The following is a 21,910-nucleotide window of genomic DNA, read 5'->3' as shown; positions in this document are numbered from 1 at the left end:
ATTAGTAGCAAGAGATTTTTTTATATGCCCCATCCCAGAGACAGGATAGCACATTCCACAGACTTTGATGTACCAGTTGTGGTGCACTGGCTGGAATGAGAAATAGCCCAATGGGTTCAACTTTGAAGATAAATTAACTGCCATTATTATGCAGGTAAAGCACTATATTGGTTAATTGTTATAATTTCCATTATTATTACTGTAAAATTCCTTGACATTCTGATATGTTTTTAATTACTGTTAGTGATTATTGTCCATGTTTGTTTATATTTTAATAACACAAATTATCCAAATTTTATGTGGTGTTCATAGTTTTTGTTTACACGTGGTAACCTCTTGATAACCTAAAAAAAAGTTTGTTTTGTTTAATGACACCACTAGAGCACATTGATTTAGATGTCAAACATGGACATTTTGACACATTCATAGAGAGGAAACCCGCTACATTTTTCCATTAGTAGCAAGGGATCTTTTATGTGCACCATCCCACAGACAGGATAGCACATACCATGGCCTTTGATATACCAGTCATTATGTACTGGCTTGAATGAGAAATAGTCAAATTTTTGGTAACCTGAACAACCATTCTGGACTTATTTTGATGCCTTAACATACATGTACAGTGTAACCTCTTTAAACTGGATACCCATGAAACCAAATAAAAAGTGCAGTTTTCAGGGGATATTCAGTTTAGAGAGGTTCTGTTTTGTATTGAATATTTAAAAAGGAACCGTGAAAAACATTTGTTTTGAGAGAATTTCGGTTCATAGAGGGTCTGGTTTTTAGGGGTTTTACTGTAGGACTTGTTAGACATGCTCAGACGTGACTGGTATATCAAAGGCCATGGTATGTGCAATCCTGTTTGTGGGATGGTACATATAAAAGATCCCTTGCTACTAATGGAAAATATAGCATGTTTCATCTATGACTGTCAAAATGACCATATGTTTGACATCCAATAGCTGGTGATTAATAAATCAATGTGCTCTAGTAGTGTCATTAAACAAAATAAACAAAATAAAAAAAGAAGTGTTTACAATATGTAATACAGTGAAACCTCTCAAAACCGGACACTTTGTAAACCGGAATCGCCTCAAAACCAGACATTTTTCATGGTCCCTTTTTAAATATATGTACAGAAGAGAACCTCTCTAAACCGGATACCTCTTTAAAATGGTGTCCGGTTTAGAGGAGTTACACTGTAGTTCACTTTGGCATGTTGCGCTTGCCCCATTGAAATATCGGCAGTGTACTTGGTTCTTGTAGGAATAAATTCCTAGCTGTAATTAAAGCAAATTCAAGTCTCATACCTTTCTAGACTTTTTTGTTTTTTCTTGGTGTATCTATTTTCATCACAGTTACTCCAGCTTTCAAATAAAAAAATATTTCCTGCAACTAGATCCACTTGTGCTGAAGCTCAATTTTGTTTTTATTTAAAATATCTTGTTCATTTTTTAAAAGTCTTTGTTTTCGTGAGCAGGATTTAACTCAGTTGGTTGAGTGCTCGCATGAGTGCTCCCTTGAGTGCTCCCTTGAGTGCTCCCTTGAGGTGCTTGTTCGCAAGATCAAACCACTTTGGTGGACCCATTCAACTGATTGGGTTTTTCTTCTTCTAACCAGTGCACCACAACTGGTCAAAGACCTAGGTATGTGCTTGCCTGTCTGTGGGAAAGTGCATATAAAAGATCCCTTTCTGCATTAGGAAAAATGTAGTGGGCTTCCTCTGATGACTACTTGTCAGAATCACGAAATGTTTGACATCCAATAACTGATGATTAATATATATCAATGTGCTCTAGTGGTGTCATTAAACAAAACTAACTTAAACTATGTTTATTTTCATTCTTTAACAAAAAACATTTTTAAATACTAACTATTACTAAAACACAAGGTTTGGTTACTACAAAGTATAAGCCACCGAAAATAAATTCCTGTAGCGTTGGGTTGCAGAGAAATCTATACAGCCCCAGCACATTGTTAAATCAATGGCGTAACAAATATGTCGGTTTTTGTAATCCATCTGATCCTTACCAATGGCCCATCCACCTGATACCACCTAATCAAATCCCATAGATGACAATAAAGCTGTTAAGCGAGGTGCTATTTGGTACTATGCCAGTTCTACCCAAAATGGATTCAGACAACACATACTATATTCATTATCAACTCTATCTTTATACCATAATTATGGGATTGTTCATTCTTTTTGTCTTTCATCATTAATTAACCTTAACAGTCAAATCCATTTTGATGTCAATAACATGTAATTCACATAAAAAGTGGGGGGGGGGGGGGGGGCACATATTTTAGTTTTAACAAGAAGACCTCGACGTAAAAATAATTGAGTGGAGTGATTAATTACTACCATTAGGAGTCATATTACCATATGGACAAAATCTGAAGTGCATTGCCCATGGGAATATGCCTTTAAGATTTGGAATCATGGAATTTACCATTAGTCTGTCATCTTGTGTAAACCTGAATTACATTTTCAAATTGTAAAGAGAGACCTTGATATAGCCATTTTGCCTGTTGCCCAATCCCCCAACCAGCATTATACTTGGGAATAAATATTGTTTGAACCATATTACCATATTGATACACCATATAAATTCATATGCTAAGGTGAGCTAAAATTTACTCTGCTTGAACTAGTATCAGGGACGTGATGGAGAGCGAGAGTGATACTGATAGCTAGCTCCCCTTAAATGGTGAGATCAGAAAAAGTGAAACTAAATTTGTCACCAACATTCCCACTGATTAGCTACATTAGTGATGTGATCCATTCCACCCTTCTCCTTGCAGTCTTGGAAGGCAAGTTTATCTGTATACATACATGTATGTATGTATGTGTTTACAAAAGAGAAGGGGAAAAATCTGTTGACTTGAACATACATCTGTTGCAAGTTACATGGAATGTGAATATGTCAGTTAAAGTTATTTATTACACTGGTAAAAGTAATGTAGTGTGTTTTGCTGCATCATCTTCTCCATATATTAGGCAGACTTGTTCCAGGTAACAGTTGCAGACAGGTCAGATGTAGATTAAATAGTCTGAAGGTAGTGATGAATACTCCACTGAAATCTTCTAAGCACTGATGATGCAGATTACATTTTGTCCATGATGTATGAATAAACCCACCAAAGTACATCAGATTATGTCCATGCTTTATGTATAAACCCACCGATGTACGTCAGATTATGTCCATGCTTTATGTGTAAACACACCAATGTACGTCAGATTATGATAATTTGGCAAAATTGAATGTTCACCAAGAGCTAGCCCTGGATTTTTGTCCATGCTTTGTGCATAAACCAACTAATGTACCGGTACTTCTTTTCTTCTTTTTTTGCATGCTTTATGTATAAACCCACTAATGTATTTTACATTTTGTCCTTGCTTTATGTATAAACCCACCAATGTACTTCAAATATTGTCCATGCTTTGTATGCATAGTTATAGGTGCAGTAAGTCATAAGATCACCCTTGACTGGTATATCAAAGACAGTATTTCACGCAAACTAGCATTCTATTCTTGTGAGTTATGATCTTTAAATCATCTATCTATCTAGCTACCTACTACCTACCTACCTACCTACCTACCTACCTACCTACCTACCTGTCTATATTCTTTATTTACTATTATATTAAATGACTACTGTTTACTAAAAATGGAAATTACGTAGACAGTTGAGAGAATTGCATTCTTCTAATAACGCAGAAACTGTGATATAGATTTAATTGGTCACAGATATACTTTCAAATACTTGCATCTCTTTATTTCTCTCATTTGTTAATATCAATTGCCATATGCCATATTAAGCTATCATGTGGCACAGATCTAAAGAAAGTGGAACATGTTTCACTGATCAGTTGCTTCTCAATGGAGTTGGAAGATTGTAGGGGCCAGTTAGTACTGGGGTGAAGGATTTTGACCTGTGATAAGCTACAGGACAGGGACCAATTAGTTATGGGTGAACTGGGTGAGCTGTTTTAGCATTAGAGACCCCCAGAACACGGGCCAATTAGTTCTGGTTGAATTGGTTTGAACCCCAATGTCAATTAACAGTGGAACATAAATGAGCTCAGGTATATTGCAGCTGCACATGCAATATCATGTGTGTTTAATTTAATGAAAGGTAGTTCAGTGTTCTTTCAGTTTCTTTATTGACTTTTCACCTTTAAAGGAAACATGACACGAGACCATATTATAGCTCATTTTAAAAGCAAAATGATATAAAAATAATATACAAATAACTTTATAACAATAAAATACGTGTAGTTAACTTAAAATGAAGAAATTACGCTAATCAGTATCAAAGTACGATTTATGCATATTTATTCGTGAGCGTTCGGAAAAAAAGGGAAGTGACGTCAGAGCCGCTGTACTCTTCCATTGTTGTTAACTGTTTATATATGGAGTAAGGGGCTTACGATCTTTTCAGTCCAACAGTGCCGTTCTGCGCGGCCTTTGGGTGTAAAAATAAACAGTTTAAACGATCGGGATTGTCGTTTTATGGTTTTCCAAAGGATTGTATCCGAAGAAAGACGCGTGTATTTTATCGCAAAAGAAAAGATTGGACACCAACACCGCATAGTACTTTGGTGTCAGCCTATTTACAGCCCGGAGCCCGAACGTTACCCGGAGACAAAAACAGTACTCGGTTGCGAATGCTGAGGTGTACATTGTACATATTTGGCACAAAGATACACCTCAGCATGATGTATTTATATATGTTAAAATGAAAATGTAGAAATTTTTATTTATTTATTTTTTGGGAAAAAAAAAGATTTTTCATGTTAGGGCTGTAGGCCTACATAACAAAATCTGTATTCACCGTCCGAAGAAGGAAACGTCAATAAGTAATTAAATATGGCATATACAAACATGGGATTTGGCATGAGGATACATCTCAGTACGATGTATTTAAATATGTTTTTAAAAAAATGTGTAGAAAACAATAATAATTTTAAATAATGTTTTTAATCTTCGGGCGGAATACGTCACAAAAACGTTCCTCATCGCCCGAAGCCCCAAAGCAACACGAAGTTCAATACAAAATAAACCACTACTGTCGGTGTCGAAATAACTATTATGTTTCATCCACGGGCTGACTTGAGAATCGGAGAGTTGTTTTAGTTAATTGGTCCTTTCTTTCCGTGGCCTGCACATGTGATTCCTGATTGGCAGGTGTATATTGCAGGGTATCGACCAGGTAAGTGATTACCACGGTCTAGACATACGTACAAAATACGTGCCAGTTTATTTAAGATCACAGGGTATTGTGGCGTAACCTGTCGCGACTATAGTACAATGTTAATGGACATTATCAGCCGCCCTGCTTCATTACTGTAAATAATGCTGTAAAACCCTTGATTAAGTAGACTTTCCCATCTAAAATTACAAAACTGACCAATTACGTAGTACCAAAGAAAAGAAAATTATCACTTGGGTATCGTGAGTGGTCATTTTTACTCTAACGCACCCTACCAATAGGCCTAATAATATGCTACTTTTTTTATGAGAGAAAAATACTATAACCCCATTTCGTTCTATTGATGCAAATAGAAATATATTTAGTTTAAAAGTTGATTATACTCTCAAGTCATTTATGTTGTTTTACAAGTCAGGTTAATGAAAGTGAAGCGCCTTGTCGTAAATTAGAGCGTTTGTTTACACTGTGCATACAGATTTCATTATGTACAGCCCGAACAAAAAATGCGATATTTTCTAAAAAAAAAAAAAAAAAAAAAAAAATGTTTGTCTTACATTTATATTTTTTTTACATATTTAAATACATCATATCGAGGTGTATCTTTATGCTAAATATGAACAGTATACACCTCGGCATTAGCATCCGAGTTTTGGTTTTGTCTTCGGGTTACTTTCGGGCTCCGGGCTGTAAATTGGTCGATCGGTCTGGTCTGGCACCATCGGTTTCTCAACCCTCCGACTCGCTATCCGTTTTTTCTTCAGTATCACTGTTGTAAGTAAATGTGTGTCTTTCTTCATTTACTAACAGCTCATATTGATACGGCAAAACGTTTTGCGAACGAACACTCATTGTTTTGGTAAGCTGTGCAAGTCTTAGATTCTTTATGAGTGGTACGGACTAATGCTTTTAAGTGTAAGGCTTCAGATCAAGCGACGCGTCTCTGACGTTACGGACCTCGTGATTGCCCTGCTCATTAAAGATCGGCAATTTCCGCTAAGAGCTCGTATCTGGGGGTTTTTTTATGGAGATATTTTAAGTAATTAATTTTTTATACAATTTTTTTTTAGGTGATTCAATTTATAATTAATTGTACATGGTTGGTGCCAAATATGGGTTACGTGACATGTTTCCTTTAAAAGAAATATTTTCATCTGTTGCAATGACAGTGTGAGAAATTTTATAAAATGCTTTAATGAGTAATGTACCTTAGCCCACTTCCATGTGCCAATTTTAATGTACTAGAAGGTGTCTCGTATGCTTGTGACTCTTATCCGCTCCTTCAACTTTAGCTTTTAAATGTCTAAGTTCATCAGTTACATTTTTCATGTCTAATAATAATAATATATCAACAGTAAATTGTTATGGTGAGGGAAAGAAAGTAAGGTTTTGGGGGTTTTTAATGATGCATAATTCAATACATTAGTCTTATTCAGCTTACTGTACTAGCACAACAACTATGCTATACAACAATGGTCTGCCCATGTGCGGATATGGATATACATCCAGCAAGGGAAGACAATTCTGCAGTGGAGGAGATGACTCAGGTTGTATAGCATAGTTGTTGTGCTAGTACTAGGTAAGTATGAATAATAATGAAAATTAGAAACAATTTTTTTAATTTTATGTATGGCTATGTAGCACCACAACTGGTACATCAAAGGCCGTCATATGTGCTATCCTGTCTGTGGGCTGGTGCATATAAAAGATCCCTTGCTGCTAATTGAAAAGAATAGCCCATGAAGTGGTGACAGTGGGTTTCCTCCCTCAATATCTGTGTGGTCCTTAACCATATGCCTAATGCCATATAACCGTAATTAAAATATGTTGAGTGCATCATTAAATAAAACATTTCCTTTCTTCCACATCCCACATAGTGAGGGATTAAACCTACCAGCACTGAGAAATCAGATTGTGCCCCCAAGGACAATTGATCTCATAACCCATCACATCTCAAGCCAGTACACCACCAGTGAGTTACCTCCCATTTGGAAACTTCTGATCATAAAATTCTTGAAAAAAAAGATGTTCAAGATAAATAAATACTTTTTACTGACAATGTAATTCTGATAAATTCTGATAAACTACAGTACAATAAGATAAAGTTAATTTTACTGCATGTACAAACATTCCACAATGGTAACTAGTGTGTGTACTTTACATATATGTGGAATTAAATAATAAATTGCCATGAGTTTTTAACCTAGCAGAATCTTATTTTCACTCTACGAACCAGCCTTGCTGCATGATAAGATGCGAAATGTTAATAGCATCTCTTGAGATCACTTGAGATGGTAGTCTCCTGGAAGAGGTCTCAATTTCACTCTTTCCTTGGCTAGCTTACCTTTGAAAATTAAACTTTTCCTCGGCAACTACCCTCAAGGGTTCTCTCCATGCTATCATTACAACAGCTGTGTTCTCTCATAAAGTGTGATGATGTGAGAATCGGGTTCACCAATACCTCGGAGGTGTGTTCTTTGAACCGGTTGTCTACCTTTAGACCGTGCTTTGATCCAGGCAGAGAGATAACAAAACAAAGTGAAATGTATATACAAGGAAACAGTCAATGATATTCATGGCATGTTTTATGTAAAACAGAGAGTTTGAAGAAAGAACTCTGTTGATGAATTTATAGTCATATTGTCCAACTAGATGGTTTATACATATTTTCTTGCTTATATTCAGTTAAGGTTCAAGAATACTGTCCTGGGCACACACACCTCAGCTGCACGGGCTGTATGTCCAGGACAGTGTTAGTGATTAGTTGTTAGTGAGAGAGAAGTCAGTGTAGTGGCCTTATACCTACCCATTGAGTTGTTAAACTCAATCTGGGTGAGAGCCAGTACCAGGATGTGAACCCGGTACCTACCAACCTTAAGTCCAGTGGCTTAATCACTACATCACTGAGATCATGTTCAGAACCTTTTGCATAAAATACCACTGAAAAGAGGTTAAGGCATAGTTGGGTTATGTGTGTTTTAAAGATCAAATCGTGAGCTAGCTCTTTGTTTATTTGGACTGTGTTCAGGTGATTAGCAGTCTTACAAGCAACACTGCTGAAATAATTAAAAATAAATAAATATAGCACAAAGAACTGCCATCACTGCAAATAGGCTAGTTTATATATTAATTCCAGAGAATGGAAGTTTTTGCAATTGTAGACATACTGCGTGTAGACAAAATGTGAAATAAATTTTGTTTGGAAAGATAGTCATATGGTAATCTAATACAGTTCATATGGTAATCTAATAATCATATGGTCATCTATACAATACAGTTATTTTGTCATCTAATACAGTCATATGGTCATCTAATACAGTCATATGGTCATCTAATACAGTTCATATGGTCATCTAATACAGTTCATATGGTAACCTAATAATCATATGGTCATCTAATAATCATATGGTCATCTATATAATACAGTTATTTTGTCATCTAATATAGTCATATGGTCATCTAATACAGTCATATGGTCATATGGTCATCTAATACGGTTCATATGGTCATCTAATACAGTTCATATGGTAATTTAATAATCATATGGTCATCTAATACAGTCATATGATCATCTAATACAGTCATATGGTAATCTAATAGTCATATGGTCATCTAATACAGTCATATGGTCATCTAATACAGTTATATGGTCATCTAATACAGTTCATATGGTAATCTAATAATCATATGGTCATCTATATAATACAGTTATTTTGTCATCTAATACAGTCACATGGTCATCTAATACAGTTCATTTGGTCATCTAATACAGTTCATATGGTCATCTTAATACAGTCATATGGTCATCTAATAGTCATATGGTCATCTAATACAGTTCATATGGTCATCTAATACAGTCATTTTGACATCTAATACAGTTCGTATGGTCATCTAATACAGTTCGTATGGTCATCTAATACAGTTCGTATGGTCATCTAATACAGTTCGTATGGTCATCTAATGTAGTCATATATATGGTCATCTAATACAGTCATATGGTCATCTTATACAGTCATATGGTCATCTAATACCATGGTATGTGCTATCCTGTCTGCGGAATAGTGCATATAAAATATCTCTTGCTTCTAATGGAAAAATGTAGCAGGTTTCCTTTCTAAGATTGTATCAAAATTACCAAATGTTTGACATCCAATAGCCGATGATTAATAAATCAATGCGGTCTAGTGGTGTCGGTAAACAAAACGACTTAAATAACTTTTAACTCAATCCTTAGTAATATTGCTGTGTACAACATCTGTTAAGTGTAGTTCATTTTAGTTGGCCGAAATGAGTACTCAATGGATCTGTTTCTAAATTTCAATGGAAAACATTAATATCAAATTAATGAATGTTATTTATAATTGCAGTCTGCCACTGTGGACTACTGTGGCCACTCAGATGTAGCTGAAGCCTACAGCTCCATCGAGGGGACGGAGCCATTGAGGGCCGCACCGAAACTTGTTCTCGATGACACATCGGCAATGTCCGTGCTTGTGAGGACGGAGGGACAGCACACCATCGCCTACATCGGCACAACAGCAGGCAGCGTTCTCAAGGTGATGTAAATATATAGAATATAAATTACTGTATTACAGTGAAACTCCTTTAAATTGGACACCCATGTTATAGTCTTGTTTCAAGGGGTATCTGGTTTAGAGAGGTTCTTTTCTACTGATATGTAAAAAGAGACCATGAAAAACTTTTGATTTTGTAGGAATTCCTGGGGGTTTTTGACCAAATTTGCATATTTTCATGATTTTTTAAATACTTTTTTAATAGTTCTATTTTATCTTTGACAGGTCATATTATGGTACATTTGCATGGCGTTGTCCATCTGGCCATAAACTTTTAATTTTCAGAGCATATCTTTCCTATCAATATTCATACAAAATAATCAAACCTTGCATCATGTACAACTTGAGATGTTGGTATGTCACGTACCATAACTAGGTCAATGCAACCTACTTTTCACCCATTACTGCACATTAAATGAAATCGTTGTACGGACCATATAGTCCTTATCAATTCATATAAGATCACCAAACCTTGTATGCATGTACAACTTGGGGTAGTGGCGTGTCATATACCATAACTAGGTCACAGTGACCTACTTTTCACACATTACTGCACATAAAATGAAATCTCCATCTGGGCCATATCTTTATCAATTCATTTAGGATCATCAAACCTTGCATACAAGTACAACTTGAGATGGCAGCAGTGTTTTGCATAAACTAGGTCACTGCGACCTACTTTTGACATGCATATCATGAACCTCACTAGTACTCTTGTTTTAAATACAGAGTAGGCCATGCCTTTTGGGTGGGATGGATCAGGAAAAATACAAAGAAAAGGCCCAGATGGAGAATTCCTTCTGTTACTCTGCCCTGATTACTTTTCTACTGTCCCCTCTTATTTTAGGCTAGATACTACCCTGTATAGGTAATGAATGTTTAATATATTTTTTAATTACTAAATAGTAGTTAATTAAATAATAAAGATAATAATAACACTTTATGTTCAAATTTTTCAAACAGGTCTCCAAGTCAACTGTTAGCATTAATTTCTGAAACAAAAATGTATTTTCCAGGCTGTTGTTTTGAGAGATGGTGCGAGTATTTTATCCAGTGTGGTAGTTGATATCCGGGGACCGGTTAAAGAACTGTGGCCTGCCAGTGACATGCAGAAGCTTATAGTACTGACGGCTTTAAAGGTGAGATACAAACATCTATTAGTTTAAAACAGGTCATTTGTACCATTGTTTCACTAACAACTTACTAACTAATCACTAACCCACTGTTCAGAACAGACAGTCCAGATAGCTGAGGTGTGTGTCCAGGACAGTGTGCATGAACCTTAATTGGATAGAAGCATAAAAATAAGTACATAAACAAACATTCAAAATACACATGAATACAATGTAATGTTCTAACTGTAAATACAGATAACTAAACTGTATTTCTTTATTTTTCATTGCTGTTTTTTCACTAGTTACTCATATTTTAAAATGAATTTTTTAATTAAAAAAAACTCCCACTTATTTTTGCATACAAATTGTTAATTTTCTGACACAGGTTTCTAAATGCATGGTTTAGATAGTTATATTTTGTTGGTGATGGGTAAAAAAAAAATTGCCTCCCTTTCCCCATCTCTTGTGATAAATTCTGAATTAGCCCTGATACAGTGATACAGTCAAATCAGTTATCACAATTAAACATTCCTTTCTTTTTGACATCTTGTTCTCAAATATTTGTCCTGTCCTGACTTTAGATTCCACTTTATGATATAACATTTAGTGAAATATCTTAAAATATCGATGAAATAAAAATGTTATCAGTCACTCAGTGACGATAATACATTTTAGAGTAAAAATTTCACTATTTCACTCTAAAATGTGTTATAATCACTGTAGAAGTGTTATCTTCACTGTAAGAAAGCCAGAACTATTTTGCTCCTGGCATTTTAAAAATTGCCAAAAGTTATACAATAAATAGAAAATTTTGTGAAGTTTGCAATCATATCACACTCATCGCACAAGCCCGACTCATGAGATATGATTGCAACTGTCTTTAACATTTACCACTAAATATCAAGCTGAATGTTTTTTGGGTTTTTTTTAAACAACATAGACTAGAATTTCGTTCCTTTCTTTCTTTGGTTTATGGTAGTCTTTTCACCTTTTGTCTTCTCTATGTGCTATAAATTGAGTGTTTGTTTCCAGGTGTCACTGATATCAGTGTTGCACTGTGAGGATCACCTGACGTGTGCTGCGTGTGTTGCCAAAGCTGACAGTACGTGTGGCTGGTGTATAATGCAGGATAGGTAAGCAGGATTTGCTTATATAGATGCTAAATCATGCAGAAATGATAAGCAGCATTTTGTTATCTTGTTGGGAAATCATGCCTGGATGCAAATCAAGATATTGTTATTTACTTGGTTAATCATGCAGATATGCAAACCAGGATTTGTTTATTTAGCTGTTAAATAATCCGGAAATGCTAAGCTGCAAATCTTAACTGGTAAATCATGAAGAAATCATAAGCATACTTTGTTCATCGAACTGGTAAATACAGCAGAAATGCTTAGGATATGTTTATTAAGCTGATAAGTCATGCAGAAATGCTAACCGGATTTTGTTATTTAGCTGGTAAATCATGTATGAATGCTAACCGGATTTTGTTATTTAGCTGGTAAATCATGTATGAATGCTAACAGGATTTTGTTATTTAGCTGGTAAATCATGTATGAATGCTAACAGGATTTTGTTATTTAGCTGGTAAATCATGTATGAATGCTAACAGGATTTTGTTATTTAGCTGGTAAATCATGTATGAATGCTAACAGGATTTTGTTATTTAGCTGGTAAATCATGTATGAATGCTAACAGGATTTGTTTACACAGCTAGTAAATTATGCAGAAATACTAAATAAGTAAAGATGGGTGAATTTACAAAGCCTGTTTTAGATTACATGCGTGTGTCTACACTTATTATGCTTAACCACCTGCGTGTAAATATAAAAATAGCCTTCGTAAATTCGGCCTGATATGTTTAGCCAGTACATCATGCAATATTACTAAGCAGAATATTGTTTATCTGGCTGGTAAATCATAAAAGATATGTTTATTTAGCTGGTAAATCCAGCAGATTTGATGAACTGAATGACTGGTAACTGGTAAATTAGACTGAAATGTTAACTGAAAGAGAAAGAGGTCCCATTTAGATGGTCAAATATTTACAGGGTTAAATTTCAAAGCAAAAATTTGCAATAAAGAAAAAAAATATTCTTCAAAATATTCATAAGAATTAGTTCGTGATCATGAATTCTATTAATGTGCCCCTACACCCTTATAGTTTTGGGCACGTCCCTCACAGGTCCCAGCTCTGTCATGGACAGTAGTGGGGCCTGGAAAGAATTAGTTAAATGTTTGGGTTTTTTAAAGATTTTGATGGTTTTCTCTCTGATTGTTTCTAGATGTACAACAAAAGAACGATGTCAAACATCGGCAGTCCGCCCTCACTGGCTGCCATCCATCGACCAGTCGTGTGCTCGCATCACCAACATCCAGCCCGACACTCTCAGCTACGAGAGTCTTCAGAATGGCAAGGCTGGAGAACAGGTGGGCATCAGGGGGCAGGATTTAGCTTAGTCGATTGAGCTCTAGGCTAAGGTGGTTGCCTTGCAGGATCAAACCACCTTTGTGGATCCATTCAGCTGATTTGGGTTTTTCTTGTTCCAACCAGTGCATCACAACTGGTCAAAGGCCTTGGTATATGCTTTCCTGTTTTGGGGGAAAGTGCATATAAAAGATCCCTTGCTGCTGATAGAAAAATGTAGCTGGTTTCCTCTGATGACTACGAGTCAGAATTACTAAATATTTGACATCCATTAGCCTATGATTAATTAATCAATGTGTTAAACAAAATAAACTTTTTGTGGGCATCATGCTTTTACCTTGAGTAGTACGAAAGTTTGTTTTGTTTAACAACACCACTAGAGCACATTGATTTATTTAATCATCAGCTATTTTATGTCAAATATTTGGCAATTTTGACATAGTCCTAGAGAGGAAACCCGCTACATTTTTGCATTAATTGAAAGGGATCTTTTATGTGTGCCATCCCACAGACAGGATGTAAGCCTACATGTGGGTGAGCAATAATCTTTCAAAAGGGTTTTGTTCTTTTTTCATGAATTAGTACATTTTTATGGAAAATGTGGGGGTTTTTCAAAGTAAAGATTTGCAATAAAGAAGAAAAATATTCTTCAGAATGCTTTATAGAAATTAGTTACTGATATGAATTAATAAAAAAAATTTAACAATATTTTTTGGTCCCATAGTTGGAGGCGACTGTAGGTTTTGTATCTTTCTGTCCATCCATCCATCGAAGAGTGTCTTGTGGACTTTATCATGAAATTTTGTATATAGCTTCATCATATAGAGTTACAGACCAAGTTTGACTTTATGGGGATTTACCTATTTTTGACCTTGACCTATCATGACGGTTTTCTGGACTTGTTTTCTCAATGCCTCAAGATATTGAGCTCATGGGATCAAGTTTGACTTTCCATGAGGATTTGCCGTTTTTGACATAGTTATGGCCCATGAAGTTAGGATCTATTGCAACCATGTCATAACCACATCTTTCTTCCAAATTTTTTTGGCACAATTAAATTTATTGTTCTACATATGCCTTTATAATGGTAATTGTGTTTGTAGATCTCGTTTGAGCTGGAAAAGGTGTCAGTACAGAGTCCGTCACAGCTGGATCTGAAGTGTCGTTTTCAGGCGGGACATCAAAAACACGACACATCGGCCTCGATACACCACAACACCGTCACCTGTCGCCTTCCCGAGAAAGAACACCTTCCCAGCATTCCTCAGGGTAAGGGTGAGTAGGTAGATGTTTGGCTTTGGTGTGCTTGTGTTGCTATCTTTGTCTTGCTTGTATGAAGTAAACAGATAAGTTATAGGTATTAAGGAAACGCCACACAATCCGAGTGACTGGTATGAGAGTAGCCCCGAGAATAGCCAATCGACAGGACAAGCATCATTTCTTGGGTTGCTATGGAAATCAGTTTATTCGTGGCTATTCTTGTACGAAGCACTTCTGTTGTGTGGTAGATGTAGCCCAGTGGATGTGGTAAAGTGCTCACTTGATGCGTGGTTAGTCAATCCCCATCAGTGGGCCCATTGGGCTATTTCTCACTCCAGCCAGTGCACCACAACTGGTACATCAAAGGCCATGGTATGTGCTATCCGGTCTATGGAATGATATATATACTGATGGAAAGAAATAAAGGATCACACAGATAGCAACAAGAAATAATGACTGCATCAAAAATCAATTCATATTGTCAGAAATTGACTGGGAACATATAGGCAGCTCATTCAACACTAAGTTATTAATCCCACATTACAACTTGGTATGAAATACAGACATTACTACGCTAGTTGTGAATTACATTTGGTCTACAATTCCATGTGTTTTTTTATATTTCTTTCCCATCAGTATATAAAAGATCCCTTGCTGCTAATTGAAAAGAGTAGCTCATGAAGTGGCGACAGTGGGTTTCCTCTATCAATATCTGTGTGGTCCTTAACCATATGTCTGGTGATGTATAACCGGAAAATAAAAAATGTGTTGAGTGTGTCATTAAATAAATCATTTCCGTCCTTCCTTCCTCATATTGTGTGGTGTCACCTTTACTCTTCAGGCAGCAGCAACTTTTACATTTTGTTCTACTTTAACGTTTCTGGTTTAGCTCTATTTCTCACTAAATATAAGTCCTGTATCCATGAAATTTGATTTTTAAATACATCTAATAATGTTCATCTCAGTACATATTTTAAACATTTTAAAATTTATTAAATTCAAATTTTATTTAATGCATTATTGCTAAATTAATACAAATAATTGTGAACGGGCGAGGAGAATAAAATAACTCCCACCCCTCCCATATTAATAATTTCTGGAATAGCAATTATGTATTTTCAGAACAGTTTTCAGTGTTTCTTTTTTAATATCTAAACTTTTCTAGCCTCTTCTTTTTGTATAAATCAAAGTTTTTATTATGCAGTATTTATTTATGGCAACATTTTTTTTTTGGTCTAGCATTGATAAAAGTGAGATACAGGTGTTACCTTTCCGGCAGTTTTGTGTTCTATCTCTGCTAAGCTTTGGCATTTATCTACATTTCTCTCAACCTGTAAGCCTTAACTTAACTCATAATCGCACTTATTTATGTTCATTATGGTGCATGTAGGTGTAATATTAATAAAATGTTAGGTTTTTTTAAATGTGGCTAATAAAAAATAAAAAAGAGTAGATTACAGGATAATTATCAATTTTACATCACAAATTAGAAAAACATTCAGTCATGTATTTTGGCACCAAACCAAGTCTACATGTAATTCTGCAGATTTTGTCTTTTTAAAAAAATTCATTAAAGTTAAGATGGAATAGACATTTTAACTTTTTATCACCCTTCCATTAAAAGGCAACTAGTTAAGAAGGGGACCAGAATCCACGTCACTAAACTTGGACACAAAATGCATACAATTTGTGTCTATCATCATTATTTAATAAAATGTATAATGTGTAGATTTTAAAACATGTTTATATCATTATTTGCACCTGCAAATAATGAAATAATGTATAGATTTTAAAACTCTTATATCATCTTACTTTATATTGCCATTGCATAAAATAACAAAGTGTCTAGTGGGTAGATTTTAGAACTTGTTTGACATTATTTGCACATGCAATGAATAAAAAAATAAAGTATACAGTAAAACTAGATCATCATAATTTTCACTTGTATTGAATAATACTGAAATCCAATAGCCGATGATTAATGAATCAATGTGCTCTAGTGGTGTTTTTAAACAAAACAAAACAAAGTATTGAATAAAATATTAAAGTAAATAAGGTGTAGACTTTAAAATTGCTATCATTATTACTTACACTGTGATGCATGAAACAGTAACATGTTTTAATTTACATCTAAATTGAATTAAATAATTAAAAGTATTTAGATTCAATTTGATTTAAAATGCTGAAAAATAACCCTTATTTAGGTATGGTATATATGGTGTGAGTTTTCAGCTTTGTAAAGATCAGTTCAGCTTTTTTTTAAATTGGTATCACATCCCTGTCATCATTATTTATGCTGCAGAGAATAAAATAATAAAGTGTTTAGTGTATAGATTTTAAAACTCTTAGATCATCATAATGTATATCGTCATTGAATTAAATATTAAAATATTTAGCATTTTGATTTTACAACATATCAATATATTATATTTATGCTTTAATGCACAAACTAATAAAGTGTGCAGATTTTGAAACTCCTAGACCATCATAATTTACATCTGCATTGAATAAAATAATTAAAAAGTGTTAAGTTTGAAGATGTGTAAACTCCTAGATCATCTGCATTGAATGACTGAATTAAAAGTGTTAAGTTTGGAGATGTGTAAACTCCTAGATAATCTACATTGAATGAATTAATAAAAGTGTTAAGTTTGGAGATGTGTAAACTCCTAAATCATCTGCATTGAATTGAATGAATTAATCTTGTTTCAGATCATCGGGAGCTGGTTCTACACTTCCACGTGCAGGGCCGGTCGATCGTCACTCGCAGTGTGTCGCTGTTTGACTGCCGCGTCCATGACAACTGCACAAGCTGTGCCACCAGTGCCTTCAAGTGTCAGTGGTGCTACGAGACCAACACCTGTCAGAAAGACTCGTCTACCTGCCAGGTAAACCTGTCTGTCTAGGCGGGCTTCTGTCCCTGGCTTGTTCTACCCCGTTCTTTCTGTCTGTCTTTCTCTTTATTGTCTGTAATGTCTGTCTTTCTCTTTATTGTCTGTAATATCTGTCTTTTTTATTGTCTGTAATGTCTGTCTGAAGTGACTGTATGATATATATGTATCTATTTTTCTAATGTATGCCTGTTTATCTCTCTGTCTCTTAGATAATGTACGGTATATAGAAACATTTAACATTTGCAGTGTTCAAACTTAACAGCAGCTCTAATGACAAATTCCGTAGCTATGATATAAATTGTAGGTCTGGGGCTTTACTGATGGCATATTTTTTTGGCATTGGATAAAAATGATTGCTGTTGGTTGAAGGGGAAAATATTTGGTTTTTAATTTTTATTTTTTTTGTTGCAAATGTTACTGGTTTAAAATTTGCTGTAGGCAGGTTCAAACTTGCCATTGGTGAGGATTTTGTCTATTGCAAAAAGCTTTCAGAAATTGCCTTAGGTAACACATTTTTTAATTCAAGCCCTGATTTGCTGATTATATCTTGTTTAATGTTAGTACATCAGTTTTGTCAGACGGATACATTTAAATGGTTTTCACATCCTATTCATACAGTACATAGGCATTCCTTGTGCAACATCTAGTTTGTCATTTTATGTTAGATTCATTTCATATTTGGAAAAGTATCATTAGCTGATGACTTGTAATTGTATTTTCATTATATTGCTTTCCATTTTGTTCTGTTGGGGATATGGGGGTGGGGGTGCTTTAAAAGGAATCTAAAAGAAACATGTAATGAATACTTCATTGTCTGTTACTGTTTTAATAACAATTACTTTATAATTGTAGACTTCCAGTGGAATAACTCTGACTGATTCCTGTCCGCGGGTTGAAGCTTCGGGACAGGATACAGACATTCTGGTGCATTCTGGGGAAGAAAAACAGATAGCAGTCAGAGTCAGAAATCTGAAGGTTTGAATGTGTTTTAAAAACTATCAATATTATAAATAAATCCCACTTGAAAATGTCAATAAAATAACCCGATAATATGAAATACGTCGTAGTTACCTATATTAATTCCAATAATTGAAATGGTCTGAAAGAAACCCCTAATACATATTTTGTTTATTACTTATTAAAAACTAATATTTAAAAATAATGATAGTATACAGCTCATATTTTAGTAAGCTAGTTACTTTGGAAATGTTATTAACAAAAGAAAACAATTTAAATAAAGATGTTGAAATGTATACATTTTTTATTGATTGTATGAATTTTGTATTTTTCTCTAGGGGGATCAGAAGTCAATGTGAAAAGTGTGTGTTTACCTATATTGTTTGATTTGATGTGTTTCTCTAGGGGGACCAAAACTCCAATGTGAAGTGTGTGTTTACCTATATTGTTTGATTTGGGTGGTTTCTCTAGGGTGACCAGAACTCCAATGTGAAGTGTGTGTTTACCTATATTGTATGAATTTTGTGTGTTTTATCTAGGGGGACCAGAACTCCAATGTGAAGTGTGTGTTTACCTATATTGTATGAACTTTGTGTTTCTCTAGGGGGACCAGAACTCCAATGTGAAGTGTGTGTTTACCTATATTGTATGAATTTTGTGTTTCTCTAGGGGGACCAGAACTCCAATGTGAAGTGTGTGTTTACCTATGTTGGGAAGGTCCAGAATGTTCCTGGTACCATCACTTCATCAAGTCTTACTTGTGATTCAGTCAAGGTATGCACTTTAATTTACTAAATCAGTTTAAATTTGGGTAAGTGTATGTTAGTTATTAATTTAGAAAATAAATGTCCTTATTAATTTCATTTCCTCCAAGATGATATATCAAAGACCATGCTATGTATCAAACACCATGTTATCCTGTCTTTGGAGGGGGGTGGGGGGATGCATATAAAAGAGTTATTGTCGCTTTATCATTGGTAGAAGAAGTCTATGTGGTGGCAGTGTGTCTTGCCTTTTCTCTCTCTCTCTCTCTCTCTCTCTCTCTCTCTCTCTCTCTCTCTCTCTCTCTCTCTCTCTCTCTCTCTCTCTCTCTCTCTCGTCCCTATCTGCACTTTCACTCTGTGTGTGTTTTCCTCAACTTTGTAATATGTTTTAATTTAATGGGTGGTCTTATCAGAAGTAAGGTCAGTTGACCCCACCCCAATAAATAAGAAGAAAAAAGAAGAAGAAAACAAAAAGGAGAACCAGAAAGAAAGAGATGTGAGGGGCTAGTAAAGCCTCTCCTAATATTTGAAATCATGGCACACCATGCCGACTCTTTTGTCTCTTGATCTGTTTAACTGAGCCACATCCTGTCCCCATTAGTCACTTGGAAGTGATCAGACAAACCTCACACTGCACGTAAAGGCTGCGGCTCCCATTTCCCGTTTCATCAGACAGAATATCTGGAAGCTCATCCCTCACACAAGACTGAAGAAATAAAAGCAACGTAAAACAGCAGTATCAAGAATCCCCCCATCACACTAAAGGCAGTTACGTAAGAGATATGAGGAAGTCGAGTCGAAGTCTGGATTTTATGGAGCTTGTCTGCAGCGCTCGTTAATCAGTGTTTGTATGCTAGAGTAAACACGTAACGTTGGGTGACACTAAAAACAGAACGTTTGATACTGTAATCTTAAGACCAGACTTTTTTTTTCTTTTATCTTTTACAGGCCCGCAGACATGAATTTTCTTAATTTAAAATAAAAATAAATTTGAAAAAGGTGCCCGTTTTTTTATTATTTTTTTATTATTTTTTTTTTTTTTTTTTTTTTTTTATTATTATTACCACTAATACCATCAATGTTTCAGCTGCACATGTTAAATAAATTAAAATAAACTTTTTTTCACTGTTGGTAGAGGAAACATTGTTAGTGTCCCTGTGCTGCCACATAATAGTTTTATTAAACTGAACAGTTAGGGTCATGTTTCTTGGAAACCACATGCTAGCCATATTACACTAAATACTGTCACTCACCAATAAAGCCATACCTCACAAATCAGGAAAAATTAGTGTGGTTCGGTGTTTTTTTTCACAGGTCTATTTAATAATATGTTTTGTTTTCTACAGTTTGAATCTGATGACACAGAACAGCCATTTGTGACAGCTTCATTCAAAGTGATCTCGGGTGCTAAAGGATTTGCCCTGGGAAATCCATCTAACATTAAAGGTAACCATAACGGGATACATCGTATGCAACATGGAGTAGATATCTATATATTTAATATTAATATCAGTTTTATTTCAGTGTTTGATAGCCATCTAAATGAAAGAAAGAAAGAAATGTTTTATTTAACGACGCACTCAACACATTTTATTTACTGTTATATGGCGTCAGACATATGGTTAAGGACCACACAGATATTGAGAGAGGAAACCCGCTGTCGCCACTTCATGGCCTACTCTTTGATTAGCAGCACGGGATCTTTTATATGCACCATCCCCCAGACAGAATAAGAAATAGCCCAATAGGCTCAATGACAGGGATCGATCCCACACCGACCATGCATTGAGCGAGCGCTGTACCACTGGGCTACGTCTTGCCCCCCCCCTCCCCCATTCTAAATGAGTGCAAGTTGGTTGTACCGGTTTCTTAAGAAAGTTGGTTGCTTAACGCACCACATTTTGTGCCATGTTGGATTTTTTGGATGATTAATGAACACTGGTACTGGGTTTTTTTTTAAATAACAAAAAATAATATGTACTTGTATAAATTTTTATTTCATATCTTTATATTTTAACCTTTGTTTGACAGTATACCGGCCTCGGTGGCGTCGTGGTTAGGCCATCAGTCTACAGGCTGGTAGGTACTGGGTTCAGATCCCAGTCGAGGCATGGGATTTTTAATCCAGATATCGACTCCAAACCCTGAGTGAGTGCTCCGCAAGGCTCAATGGGTAGGTGTAAACCACTTGCACCGACCAGTGATCCATAACTGATTCAACAAAGGCCATGGTTTGTGCTATCCTGCCTATGGGAAGCACAAATAAAAGATCCCTTGCTGCTAATCGGAAAGAGTAGCCCATGTAGTGGCGACAGCGGGTTTCCTCTCAAAATCTGCGTGGTCCTTAACCATATGACTGATGCCATATAACCGTAAATAAAATGTGTTGAGTGCGTCGTTAAATAAAACATTTCTTTCTTTCTTTTTGTTTGACAGTATAGCCAGTATATTTTTCATAGTAGGGTGTTGTTAAACATTCCTTCACATAGCCCAGTGCTAAGACGCTCACCTGATGCTCATTTGCTCTAGGATTGATCTTCATTGGTGGGCCCATTGGGCTATTTCTTGTTCCAGCCAGTGCTCCACAACTGCTTTAACAAAGGCCGTGGTATGTACTATCATGTCTGTAGGATGATGAATATAAAAAGATCCTTTGCTGCTAATCAAAAACAGTAGCCCATAGAGTGATGGCAGCAGGTTTCCT

The 21,910-nt window shown here is 35.4% G+C and overlaps 1 protein-coding gene across 4 annotated transcripts in view; it reads left to right on the top strand.

The window, feature by feature from the left end:
- The window catches only part of LOC121369164 (plexin-A4-like), an 80,501-nt gene that overhangs the window by 39,765 nt on the left and 18,826 nt on the right, over nucleotides 1–21,910 (top strand). For 3 of the 4 annotated variants that reach the window (XM_041494062.1, XM_041494061.1, XM_041494060.1), the window contains exons 3-11: nucleotides 9,582–9,770; nucleotides 10,805–10,927; nucleotides 11,936–12,036; nucleotides 13,189–13,333; nucleotides 14,435–14,606; nucleotides 17,304–17,479; nucleotides 18,338–18,460; nucleotides 19,112–19,216; nucleotides 20,553–20,652. In XM_041494062.1, coding sequence (XP_041349996.1) covers nucleotides 9,582–9,770; nucleotides 10,805–10,927; nucleotides 11,936–12,036; nucleotides 13,189–13,333; nucleotides 14,435–14,606; nucleotides 17,304–17,479; nucleotides 18,338–18,460; nucleotides 19,112–19,216; nucleotides 20,553–20,652 — 1,234 coding nt within the window. The remainder of the gene's footprint in view (nucleotides 1–9,581; nucleotides 9,771–10,804; nucleotides 10,928–11,935; nucleotides 12,037–13,188; nucleotides 13,334–14,434; nucleotides 14,607–17,303; nucleotides 17,480–18,337; nucleotides 18,461–19,111; nucleotides 19,217–20,552; nucleotides 20,653–21,910) is intronic. The other variant, XM_041494063.1, reaches the window with a different exon arrangement.

This window comes from Gigantopelta aegis, chromosome 3 (genome assembly GCF_016097555.1).
Source record: "Gigantopelta aegis isolate Gae_Host chromosome 3, Gae_host_genome, whole genome shotgun sequence".
Lineage (NCBI taxonomy): Eukaryota > Metazoa > Mollusca > Gastropoda > Neomphalida > Peltospiridae > Gigantopelta > Gigantopelta aegis.
Note: the sequence above shows the minus strand (reverse complement) of the source record. Positions and strands in the feature narration are given on the sequence as shown.